Below are 12,070 nucleotides of genomic sequence, written 5' to 3' on the forward strand. Positions count from 1 at the left end.
TTTCAGGGGTTCAAACACCTCCGAATTTAAATTTTCGTAATATATGGCAATTTTGTTAAAGCTAAATTTCAGTCAGCCTACTAATACTATCATTTTCTCGCAGTTTTCAGAATGTCATTGCAAAATTAGGGGAACGGAGGGTAATTGCGCCCACCTAAGGAAAAAAATTAATTTTTCTGATAATATAACCATGTTCCAAATAATTCCGATGCGTATGGGTAGTTAATCAATGCTAAAAATTTAGAATTTGGACTAGCAACCATGGGATCTGTGAAATGGATTACAAACATTCTCGTAAAATCCGACACTATCGAGCAATACCGCACAGATATGGGGTAATGGCACATAGCAAGACAAGTAAGTAATAAATAGGAAATTATCTGAAAAATAAAAACCAATTATTTTATTTCTATACTGCGTAAAGCCGAACAGTGTGTTCGGTATTACCCGATATGGAGCTTATAGGAATAAATGAGCAAAAATCTTAGAAACCCACATATTTTTTAACAATACCTGCATATGATCGTTGAGTGACAAATTAGTTATTCAATGATATGATGTAAGCTAACTGTATACCATGAATAAATAACACTAATTTAAAGAATTTTTCCATAATCATTTAGGTACATATACCTTATTGTGACATATAAGGTAAAATTCTACGAAAGCGCAGAGGGTCCACATTAAATATAGTCACCGTATTAAGAAGTAACGACCGAGGGGTGTTTGATCTGCTATAGTTCGTTCACCCAACAGAAATAGTTAAGCCACTCCTACAAAATTTGGGCCAATGTAAGCAGCAACCAGTTTTACAACCACAAAATTATAAAAAGCGGAAAATTTGAAAAATCAAATTGAAATGTCACTTGTTCAAGACTAATTATGGCGCTATCTCTCTGAACAAAACTCGTGGCAAAAATAGTAAAACCTGCAAACTGTTAAATACATGTAAATATGCAACATAAAAACACTGTTTATATTGAGAAAAGTACAAAAAAGTATTATTACATCAGCACAAAGTTTTGAAATTACAAGTGCACTTGAATATAAACAAAGGTACATAACAATTTAAATCCTGTATCGCTTCACTCGGATTCGGACTCCGTTGATGTCGAGTCATCTCCCACATGAATTACTAATGGCTCCACTACGATGTCCATTAAAATGTCAATTTGCCACATTTTTTCCTCTTCACTTTGAGCATGGCGAATTGCGTTCTTCCAATTTTCAGCAGTAACATGTTCCACTGCTTGTTGAAATAGTGGATGAAGGTCTTTCATTTTAAATGTGGTGTTGTTTCTGGCCACTTCACCTTTTATTTGCGCCCATATCAGTTCAATTGGATTCAATTCGCAGTGATATGGAGGCAATCGCAGCACGGTACGATTGTGTTCCTTTGCAATTTCATCAACTACATATTTTGGTGTAACAGCTGCCCGTTTCACAAGCTGTAGAAGTTCAGCTCTTACCATATCTTGAATGAAGTTCGTGTACCTCTGTATACTCCCGAAGAATCTTGTAGACACTCGGAATGCTTACACCTAAATTACACAATAATAAGTAAAAATGAATGTGCCTAAGATGAAAATTACCTGCTGCTTTAGCCGTAAACTCAACTTTATCCGTTTTAAATACCTCCGGGTTGTCTTCCGAATATGCCTTGAAGATATTTTAAATGCCAGTTTTGTCTTCAACTGAAAAGTGCTTGGCAGAACGTCTTTTCGGTGGAGAGAAAGCAGCACCGGCGACATTCATGTTTGCGTACAACTTTTCTTGATCGCGAATAATATAACCCTAAAAACAGGCATGTAAAAATCGTGTATAAAATTTTATAATTACTCACCTGACTATCTTTAGAATACACCGACGAGTCTTTATAAAGACTATTTTGTGTGAATAAAGGAGATTAATGGCAAATTGACGCAAGTAAAGATGTAAAAACGTAAAAACCGGCAAAAACGCAATAGGCAAGATGACAGATTACCCAATTCGGCCAATTCGCTTTACAAGTGTGATTGTGGCTTCAAAAATTACACCAATAACAATGTCGTATTCAAATGTGGCGATAATTGTTGAGGAGGGGCTTAACTATTTCTGTTGGGTGAACGAACTATAGTGGATTTTATTCATAAAATCAAACTAAATATTTGACCGTATATAAATTCATATAAAATTCTGTTTTCCGCTGTCTTATCCTCTGTGCCACCCTTTTCCTCGTTGACGTTAACCATGGTCGTGTACAGTATTGTGATTGAAAAGCCTTGATAGACCTCTGGGCGAGAAGCGAGTGTCCTTGTTTCTTCCCATAGTATATTACCAAATGGGCTTAGATCCCCGAAAAAAGCCTTATAAAAAAAAAATTTGTTTTTGATTGTCTTGGCGAATTTCATCTTGCGAGTCGAAATTTCGTTTTGCAATTTGACATTTCGTGTTGCAAGTCGAAATGTCGTGTTAGAACGGTAACTGTCGATAATTCTGGCGCATGTATTTAGCTTGCTGGAATTGGTATTTGAAGTTATCCAGTGTAAAACACACCGTGATTCAGGATTCCTTCAGGATCATGAAATACCATTTTAAAATTCATCAAGCTACACTACATTAAGAAGTTATCCCTGTTTAACTACTATTTATAACCAAGAGAGGGAATTTGCCCAATTTCCATAAGTTAAGTCAACCGAGGCCACCCTTCAATTTGTTATCAAATTTCTAAATTTTTATGACACAAGGACATACTCGAGGTATCGCTTCCATAATTATGCGTTTCAGTCGAGAATAAGAATCAAAGTTTTAGCTTGCACAAGACACATAAAGGAAAATGGAGAAGATAAGCGAAACCGTACATTTGCATATAAATCGATCAACTCAAATACAATTGGATGATAATTTAAAGAGAAAGAGCGAGGTTTAGATTAACTTAAATTGGGTCCGGACTCTTCACCATCACGGGTTTAATATTTTCGAAACACTCACTTTTTGCGAACTTTCAGAGAAATACACTTTCCTAAAATTATTTATTTATTTATTATAGGAAAATACGCTCTTGGCTTGATTACCCCCAACCCAAACACTCGCTCATCAGCCGGGTGGCTAGAAAAATTCATGTTCAGGACAACTCAATCTAGAAGTAGAAGTCCTTAAGAAAACTTGTCCTTGGATTAAAACCAAATTCCAGACTCCTTCATATTTGTGACCATATTGTCACGAACCGGCTCGACACCATCAGGTGAATTCACCTCCGAAGGTCATCCTACGACTACGAATGGTAAAAGGTTTAAAAAGAAAAGTTCGTCTCGAACACGAAGTTCCATAAGGGCGATCACTATGATGTGCTTGAAGTGAAACACCGGGCGGAGGAGATAAGAGAACCTTTAATTTTAAATCAAATCATGATAAAGAAAATGCTTACTTGGAAGTTTAACTATTACCGAAGTTATAAAATAATGTCAAGAGTGGGAATGCAGTAAATTATTGCTTATTATAACTACCTGTATTTTTTTTACAACGAGCATTCTTTGTAAGATACGAGTAGAGTAGAAATGGTACTTCAAAGTAGCTCGGGATTTAGGTGTTACGGCTGCGAAGAACCCTGCACATTTCAACAGGATATAAAGGATTACAATTAGTTAGAGTCGTTAAAGGTGTATTATTACCAAAATTATTATTCTAGTGCATTCTACTGGTAGAAACATTTGGCCACTTCTACTATTTGATGCATATATGCTTCATATACTAATAGTGTAATTAGTATATTGTACCTATTACGAGCACCACAAGTAAAAGGTTAAAGATCGTCGAAATTACCGATCAGTACTTCCATAAGATACTCTTTGATATTGGCAAAGAGTAGTAAGTACTCTTTGATATTGGTATGTAATATCGTAACTACATTTAAAATCAATTACCTAGTAATAATTAATATTGAGCTGCAATACAATGGAAATATTTTGTTAAAAGGTTTGGATGTACAACATATAAAGAAAAGAATAGGTAGGTATATATACACTATCTCATACATTAATCGTATATAACGACGATCGTTAGCTTTTAGACCTTAAAATGCTGAGGGAATCAAGATACTAACATCTGCATTATAGTTCATATAAATTTCCAGCTATTTTAACTCTATGCGTTGACGACATGTTTAAAAATCTGAAAAGATGTGTAATAACATACTTTATCAAACCTTTTGCAGCTCACACAACAATTCACGGGGTTCCTTTGGTGGTTACTCCACGGTTGCATCCATTGGAAAGGTAAGTGTCTGTCAATCTCGCAGTGAAAACACATCTCTCATCGGTAGATTATTTTGGATAACAACGATCTTACTTTCGGCAACGGGTGCGGCTTCCTTAATAGTATCAAATTGGCAAAGATACAATGCCAATCCAACCGTCGTTAGTATACAGAAAGACTTCCGAAACTGGAATAATTTGCTGCCCTCTGCAACGGGATGCTTCAAAACGAAGTACTCTCAGGAGTTGATGGATAATTATATCGAGCAGTAGTTATATGGTCTTTCTCATCTGTATATTAAAACATTTTGTTTAAGGGCTTGGGGAATCATGGTGAATGACACGAAGTACGAGTATTATGCGAAATTTGTTAAAACTGTTGCAAATGTTTCTTACCACAGTCTTGACGCATTTGCGAAGTTCGCATCGGACAAGAATTTAAATAAAGTTAACTTGCTCGAGTTAGCTGCAAAGGTATTACCCATAAAGTTTAGGAAAGTAATTAATTGCAGTGAGTTAAACTAGGTTCATCCCAAGTTAACAGGGACGCTAGTCACGTATGATCCGAAGCGCAAAACGGATTGGAAGCTAATTATGGCGGAGCAAGGAATATGTTTCACAGTCAATAATAAGTTTGCCAACGTGTTGACATTTAAGTATGCCAGAGTGTATGCGTTTTCAGCTTTTGTTTAAACATGCTTTTAGTGTAGAAGGTGTTAAAGTTATTGACGACGATGCCGACGAGACATTGCTGACCTGTCACTATTTAAACGGTCTATGTTACGCTCGATACGACTCAGATCCTCAGTCGCACATAAGCGTAAGATACCTACTTAATACTTTTTTGAGCATAACTAGAAAAGCAACTATTGATGTTAACACAGTAGTCGTGATTTCTATTTTTTCAATTGGGATTTACTCGTTTAGGGTAGGGAAAGAATACCTACCTAGGTACTACCGAGACACTGTATGTCGTAAGAGGCGATGAATCAACAGACACTTAGAAAAGTAGGAAAGGTTCAGGGTTAATTTAGATTTGTATTCCGTTAGGTTGTTCGTAAGCATGTTTGTTATGTCGATTAGAAATATTTCTTCTTACTCGATGGATTGGGGACTTTTGCAAAACTTTCTCCTTTGGCACTTTATTTCTGTGTTGGGAGAATGTATCCCGCAATCACCCTCGTTGTTAGTGTACATCCCCTTTCCTTCTCACCATTGTCAGTTCGAACGGGTGCTATTAAAATAATCGGCGGATGTCTGTCGGTGCGGCGCTGGTTAGGGTAAATACTACACTTTTACATTTTGCAAATGGGTTGTTTCCTGCCATCGTAGGTAAAAGATGTGGTGGAGATGAACTCAATATATTATGTATGTCGAGTTTTGTTCGTCCTTACGATGACCCCTTTCTGCTCAGAACCACTTAGTTAATATTATGTTTTATTCATGAATACTATTGTAGATTTGGTGGTGATCTCAATATTATTCATATCATTCTTAGTTTTTCAATTTATGTTTAAATTTTATGGAATTGTTTGGAATGCTTAGAAGATTACCTTTCTTTCGTCCTAGTTTCAATTTTCGTTCAAATTTATTGCAGATATCCATGCCCGAACCCGGCTTCGAACCAAAGGACTCTTAGTACCGCAGTCCAGCTGCAATGGAATTGTACGTGTGTCGTCGAGTGTTCGGGTGATTTTGTAACATCGCCGTATGCAAAGGTTGTGTTTGTGTGTTGTTGTCAATCGTGTCTGCAGTTTATTTACAGTAAATGGACTAGCAGGGTACTTTAGGGCTCTGCGGCTAGAGGCGCAAAGGGTTGTAGTTGTATCCGAATCGCCTTTTGGATATCTTGAAATACCGCAAGGGTGCAACCTATGTGCTTGAAAAGGAGTGTGGGCGAAAGAAGGTTATATTTGACATTTACTCAGAGATTTTTGGTGACTATTTGATCAAAATATTTACTGATGCAACTGAGAAATGACATGGTAGTGCATAAGACGGCACGTTTACGGGAATGTCTTTTGGTTCAGGGTTCATGGATATACAGAAGGGTTTTCAGGGGTTGTTGAATGCAACCGGTAATAAATATATCAGCTATGCGGGTGATTGCAACCGGAGAGAGGCGTCTCAGTACTAGTCCTGGAGCCGAGTTTTGTCCATGTTTAAGGGTGGTAACGGGGTGCGATTCCGTTTAAAACGAGTTCGTCAGGTACAGGATGTCCGGTTCTTGAAAGTAATCCGACAGCTGATCAACCAATTGCTTAAGTTTGAGATCAAAATGAGGTAGGTTTGGAGATCGTGTTCCCTTGTAGGTACCTAACGAATAAGTTAGGCTTGTCTTTGCTCGAAGAAACAAAGTTGCTTCCGTGGTAAATGAGGTGGGAAAGGGGAATGCATTTCTGTCCCATTACAGTGTTGAACGCGAGTCAAAACCCGCCTGCATCTCTGTAATCCAGAAGGGAAATGGCCCTTGCCCAGTTATCTTCTGTTGATCTACATTTTTAATTTGTTGTTACTAGCCGTCGCGAATTTGGACAGTCTTCTCCGAATTGCCGGGTGCCACCCTGCATTAAAAGCGTTGTTTAGATCCAATGTAATTACAGCACTGTACAGTTTATGTTGTTTATTACTCCCAAAGGTGCTTCTTAAATTTTGAGTTGCTTATACGGTGGACCTCTCTGCACTAAAACCGTAATGGTTATATTCTAAGAGCCCGCGACGCAAACCATTACCATTCAAATAGCAGCATAAAACGGATACATGAACAAGTATTGGAGGTGACCATACACGAAACGCTCGGTCTGCCGGACCGCATTTAGCCGGAAGGTAAACAAATTCAATTGTTTATAAGGATGATAATTGCGAATTCTTTACTTTTGAGCTAGCAAGTTTCTGAGATCATGACATTGTAGCTGAGGCTTTCCGCTACAAATAAATTTCTACGGTCACTCTGATCCAAGCATTTTAGTTCTGTACCAAAGAGTAAATAACCATAAACCTCTACAACGGATTTAAAAAAGCGAATGAGCTCCTCAGTTTGACCCTACGGGGTCACTGAACATTTAGTCTGCTGCTGGAATCCCACAGTTAGCTCAAAATATAAGAGAATCATTCAATTCAAAAACAAAACCGTACAAGCTCTGAAGCTCATCAATGAGATTGCAAAAGCAGGTCAGCTGAAGTAATGAAACAATTGTAAAGTGAAGAAAAGTATTAATTTCATATTTAAGTAATTTAAGTAATGATTTCTGACATGATGAAATTGGCTGGTATACCTCACAATGGGGTAGCTCGATCAGGAATGGTAAAACAAGAAATCTCCCCACGCATCCAAAATTTAATGACAATTAACCAAACCAAATTAACCAAAGGTTAGACGTTTCTTCCTGTTAAGCTGTGGTCCGCGTTGGGGCCTCCCTTTTAATTTTATTTAAATTATGTTATAAAAAAGGATTGTTTGTGGTCCTTCAGACACAACAACCTGAAAAATGTTTGAAATTTAAATGTGTCGTCTTGAAATTTAATCTTTTTTTTCCTCTTGCTATCACTCATGTAATGATAAATTTTATGTAACACTTGATAATGGAGCGAGTTGCGTTTCGAAACATGTCGTGTTTTTCATCAGTACTACCTGTCAACTTTAATTGTCATTAAATTTTGGATGCGTCAAGAGATTTCGTGTTTTACCATTCCAGTAATGATTTGTTATGAAATATACCCCTTGCCGCCAGTCTGACAAGGCTATCCGGCCGCGCGAGGGGTGACAGACCTTAACAGGATTGTAGCGGAAAGCCTCAGCTACAATGTCATGATCTCAGAAACTTGCTAGCTCAAAAGTAAAGCATTCGCAAATATCATCCTTATAAACAATTGTTGTTTACCTTCCGGCTAAATGCGGTCCGACAGACCGAGCGTTTCGTGTATGGTCACCTCCAAACTTGCTCATGTAAGTATACGTTTTATGCTGCTATTTGAATGGTAATGGTTTGCGTCGCGGGCTCTTAGACTATTAGGGGACAAGTTTTGAAATTACTTTCCTTTTTTGAACGTGTTTATTTATTTATTATCCCTCTCTTGTTCTGGGCCCTCAACAGCTTTGGCCCAATTACAGAGATTGCAATGGTAAATCTTGCTTGATGGTTATTAAGTTAAAAATGTTGGTATTTGTCTATTTGAATGCAGCCTTAGTGTTAAAAAGAATGTCTCGTGCGTTTATTGACCATTGTATATGATCTTATGGTCGCTTAGCGACTCCTTTTCCAGGATACGCCATTCCTTTTCTCCTTACACGTCTATACTGGCGGTTATGTCGACCCAGAATTTCCCATTAAGCTGGATCTTCACATGAATACGAAATCCGACGATACGGTCATCCGAAATGCTTATGATTGGTCAATAGCTTGAAATGTGCTTCCGTATCGTCGGATTTCGTATTCATGTGAATCCAGCTTTAGCCGTTTCGAAGGTCAGATTTGAGTATTGGTCATTCCATATTACTGCGCCTACTACGTTTTGTAGGTCGAAGAGGTTATCGCTTCATTGGTTGCACAAGTCGTCTCCCCAGTCAGGGTGTTTTGCATTTAGGTCACCAAATATTACCACTTGGCCCTCGTGTTTTGTCAATATCGTCATTAAGAGGTTCATCTCTTGGGTACAGATTTGCATTGACTCGATATATAAAGATTTCTGAGTATTACTCCGCCCTCTTGGTTTTTGACTTCCACTAGCGTTCAGTTTTTGTTGCTATATTGTGTGAAGGTCATGTATTTAATGTCTTCTTTTATGAGAATAGGTGCTTGTGAATTGTCTACTCCCAGCACTGCGTTGTTGTGCTGAGGGGTGAGAGGGAAGGTTGAGAGGTACCTCGGCGTAGGCTGTTTTTAAGTCGATCTGCTATTAATAGTTGACCTTATTTATGGGGCAGCATGCATCCATAGCAGTATGAGGAGTATCTTTGGCCTCCAGTCGCTGACAAGGTACAGTTCTTCAGTCTTCAGCACATCGTGGGCATTTATCCTCTTTCTCGGGGCAGTTTGCCGTTACGTGCCCGAAGTTATTGCTGCTGTGGCAACGCCTGACATGGATGTGCTCCTCTACTGATGAGATCAAGGTTTACGCACCCGCTTCTCTATATTGCCTTCAATTCGTTCGGGCTTGATGTACATCGAGATTAGCTGAATGTTTTCATATTGGAGGGGAGGCGATGTACATAAGAGACAGACGAAATGTGGCAAGTGAAGTGTAAAGCTGTTTTTGGATTTGTGTGGTGTGTGGAATGTTTCCATTGATCGTGTTTGTGTCGTATGTTATGTAGTGGCTCGTGGTGAACATGTTGGGGATTGCTGTATTTGAGTGGTTCATCGGAGTGGTATTTTTGCTCTTGAGGAGAAAGAGGTTCAGGAGCACGATGGTGGAATCTCGAGCCATTCACTAGTATGCTACAGGGACAAAAGTGGTGTGCGATGGGATGTCTTGAGGGAGCGTGAAGATGCGTAGGCAGACGGGATTCAAGGCGATCATGTTTTACTATGGAACCTCTTACTTTAAGAAGTGGGTATCAAGAGTTTTAAACTAGCGGCGAAGGTGCAGCGCACTGCAGCGGTGAAACGGGTTACTGAAATTCTATGGGATTAGTTGTATGAAAAAAATCATATTGAAAAGGAACTATTCTATGCAGTTTTGGGAGCATACCTTTTAATGAAGTCGTCCAATATTAACAAATCTCCTTGGATTGTACTCCTATAGAACCAGATCTAAAAGGTCTCCCAATAAAAATTTGTACTCCCTATAAAGCCCGGCAAAATAAGTGTTTTGACAAAAATTTATCTGCCTATTTAGGAGAAGTAAAAAGATTTTTTTCCTGAAATCGTCATGAAACCTTCATTTTCTTCATGCACTCGTAAATTAAAAATTAAAGGGATCTTGTACTTCAATACGTTCTCGCCAGATAATGTGTCCTTTTTCTCACTTTTATCCAGAGCTTGCTCGAGCGTTCTAAAAAACCCCTCGAGCGACGAGCGGTCGAATTGTTTCAAAAATGCTCGCGAGTATAGAGAGTGATCGAGCGGTTTATTGCGAGCGCTCGGGAAAAGCGCTCGGGAGCGGATTAAACGCTCGCGAGCGGCGCTTAATCCTTCAGCGCTTGAGGGCGTTTAAAAGCGCTTGCGAGCGAAAAGAATGCTCGGGAGCGGAAAAAGAACTCGCGAGCGAAAAAAAACGCTCATGAGCGGAAAAACTGCTCGCGGGCAGAAAAAGCGCTCAAGCACCGAGCACTTTAAGTAAACGTTCGAGTTTCCAGCACCAAGCGGCCGCTCCGAAAAGTGCTTGCGATCAGCGCTTTTTCCGCTTGGAGCGCTTTTACGAGCGAATCGCTCGCGAGCAGTACCCAGCTCTGCTTTTATATGTAAATAACTATTGCCACTTTAACTCTGTGCTAGGGGCGGCAATCCCTCACAAATGCTCAAATAGGGCGAAAAGTTGTAAGTTGTAAGGGGGCTTCATTACTTACACAACCGATCATATTTTTGTATCGATTAATTAGTTAATGGGAATTCGTATTTTGACAGTTTCAAAGTTTAAACATGATTCATGTGAAATAATTTCAATTCCAGTTTTTTATACACTCCTACATAGAAATTGCCGATGCGATTGACAGCCGTTCATATACGCTAGGAGAAAGCGAGGAACTAGAGGTAAACTACTTCATGGAGGAGACTAGTTCCTCGCCAACCTTACGAAAACTAACACCTTCGCAAAGAAAATGTCGATTTGATGATGAACCTATAACAGATGATTTGCAAGTGTATAGTCCAACGATGTGCTATTTAACTTGTAGATATCATATCGTATTCCAATTTTGCGGTTGCCGGCCTTTTTTCTATCATTTTTTGGGTAAATATGTTTCTATCAACAACGACTTGACCATAACAAATATAAACAGGTGGAAAAATTTGCAACATTACCGAAATGTTGTGCATTGCTAAACACGTTAAGGAGATAGCAAAACCATCTTCAGATTTAAACTGCGAGTGTCCTCAACCATGCCACAACGTCGCCTACCTACCTTTACCCATAAAGAAAGCAACTTGGTAAGTAAGTAGTATATCATATTTAATCTACAGAACACTAAAACCCTGCGTCAGGACGAGCGGATATTTTGATCAAAGGCTAACGTTTAGGTGGGGTCTTCTTCATCCAACCACAAAGTATAGACGAGATGTCCTGTTTAGCTTTGAAGATCTTGTAGGTAAGTCGAAGATCTTGAATTGAGGTCTCATCTTTTAGTCCTGCATTTCAGTTTCACTTGGAGGTTCTTTGTCACTTTTCCTGGGAATTAGCTTCATAAGCCTAATTGAAATTGTATACTTTTTGCTAAATTTTTTTTGCCATTACGTCACAAGTTATTCGCAAAAGGCTCCCAAGAATAAACAAAACAATAAAGAAAACATTGTAAGAGTCGTACCGGTCGGATATAAAAAATAAGAAGTTATCAACTTTCACAAAATGAAACATTGCACGTATTGTCAAAACAGCACCAGCACCAACACCCAGTCACATTTGTTATTACGCGGGTGTCAAGTTTTTGAAAGAAATATATATTTGATCTAGTCATATTTGTGCTTTATTCATTATCCAGTTTGGGCGTTGGGGTAGGTACATCTCCCATAGGACGTCGCCTCTTCCGAACTCTAATGTGTTGACCCGTCCGGTTCTGCTAAAACACTCGGGCAATCGTTTGCGTAACCGTTACGGAAGTACACGTGTTGAGATCACCCGGCGATGAAGGTAGCTACATTCTCGTCTAGGAGCGTATCCAGATCTTCTGGCAAGAGGTTCAT

General features: G+C 38.9%; 2 protein-coding genes and 1 long non-coding RNA gene across 3 annotated transcripts; 1 reads left to right on the plus strand and 2 right to left on the minus strand.

The window, feature by feature from the left end:
* Positions 1–1,085: 1,085 nt before the first annotated feature.
* Positions 1,086–1,472, minus strand: LOC116163914. The gene has a single exon (XM_031478043.1). It carries the CDS (start codon positions 1,470–1,472, stop codon positions 1,086–1,088), a length of 387 nt encoding a protein of 128 aa, XP_031333903.1.
* Positions 1,473–1,722: 250 nt separating this feature from the next.
* On the minus strand, positions 1,723–1,996 carry LOC116164223. Its single transcript, XR_004143841.1, has 2 exons — positions 1,844–1,996; positions 1,723–1,794 (listed from the first exon to the last, which is right to left on the minus strand). It is a non-coding gene; the product is annotated as an uncharacterized LOC116164223 (long non-coding RNA).
* A 2,141-nt stretch (positions 1,997–4,137) lies between these two features.
* LOC116163916 (sodium channel protein Nach-like) lies at positions 4,138–11,759 on the plus strand. The gene is made up of 9 exons (XM_031478044.1): positions 4,138–4,253; positions 4,301–4,501; positions 4,550–4,706; positions 4,758–4,888; positions 4,938–5,052; positions 10,844–11,123; positions 11,173–11,320; positions 11,375–11,478; positions 11,530–11,759. Exons 1-9 carry the CDS (start codon positions 4,138–4,140, stop codon positions 11,712–11,714), a joined length of 1,437 nt encoding a protein of 478 aa, XP_031333904.1. The 3' UTR covers positions 11,715–11,759.
* Positions 11,760–12,070: the final 311 nt, after the last annotated feature.

The sequence above is a fragment of the Photinus pyralis genome, unplaced genomic scaffold (genome assembly GCF_008802855.1).
Source record: "Photinus pyralis isolate 1611_PpyrPB1 unplaced genomic scaffold, Ppyr1.3 Ppyr1.4_LG2, whole genome shotgun sequence".
NCBI classification, from domain to species: domain Eukaryota; kingdom Metazoa; phylum Arthropoda; class Insecta; order Coleoptera; family Lampyridae; genus Photinus; species Photinus pyralis.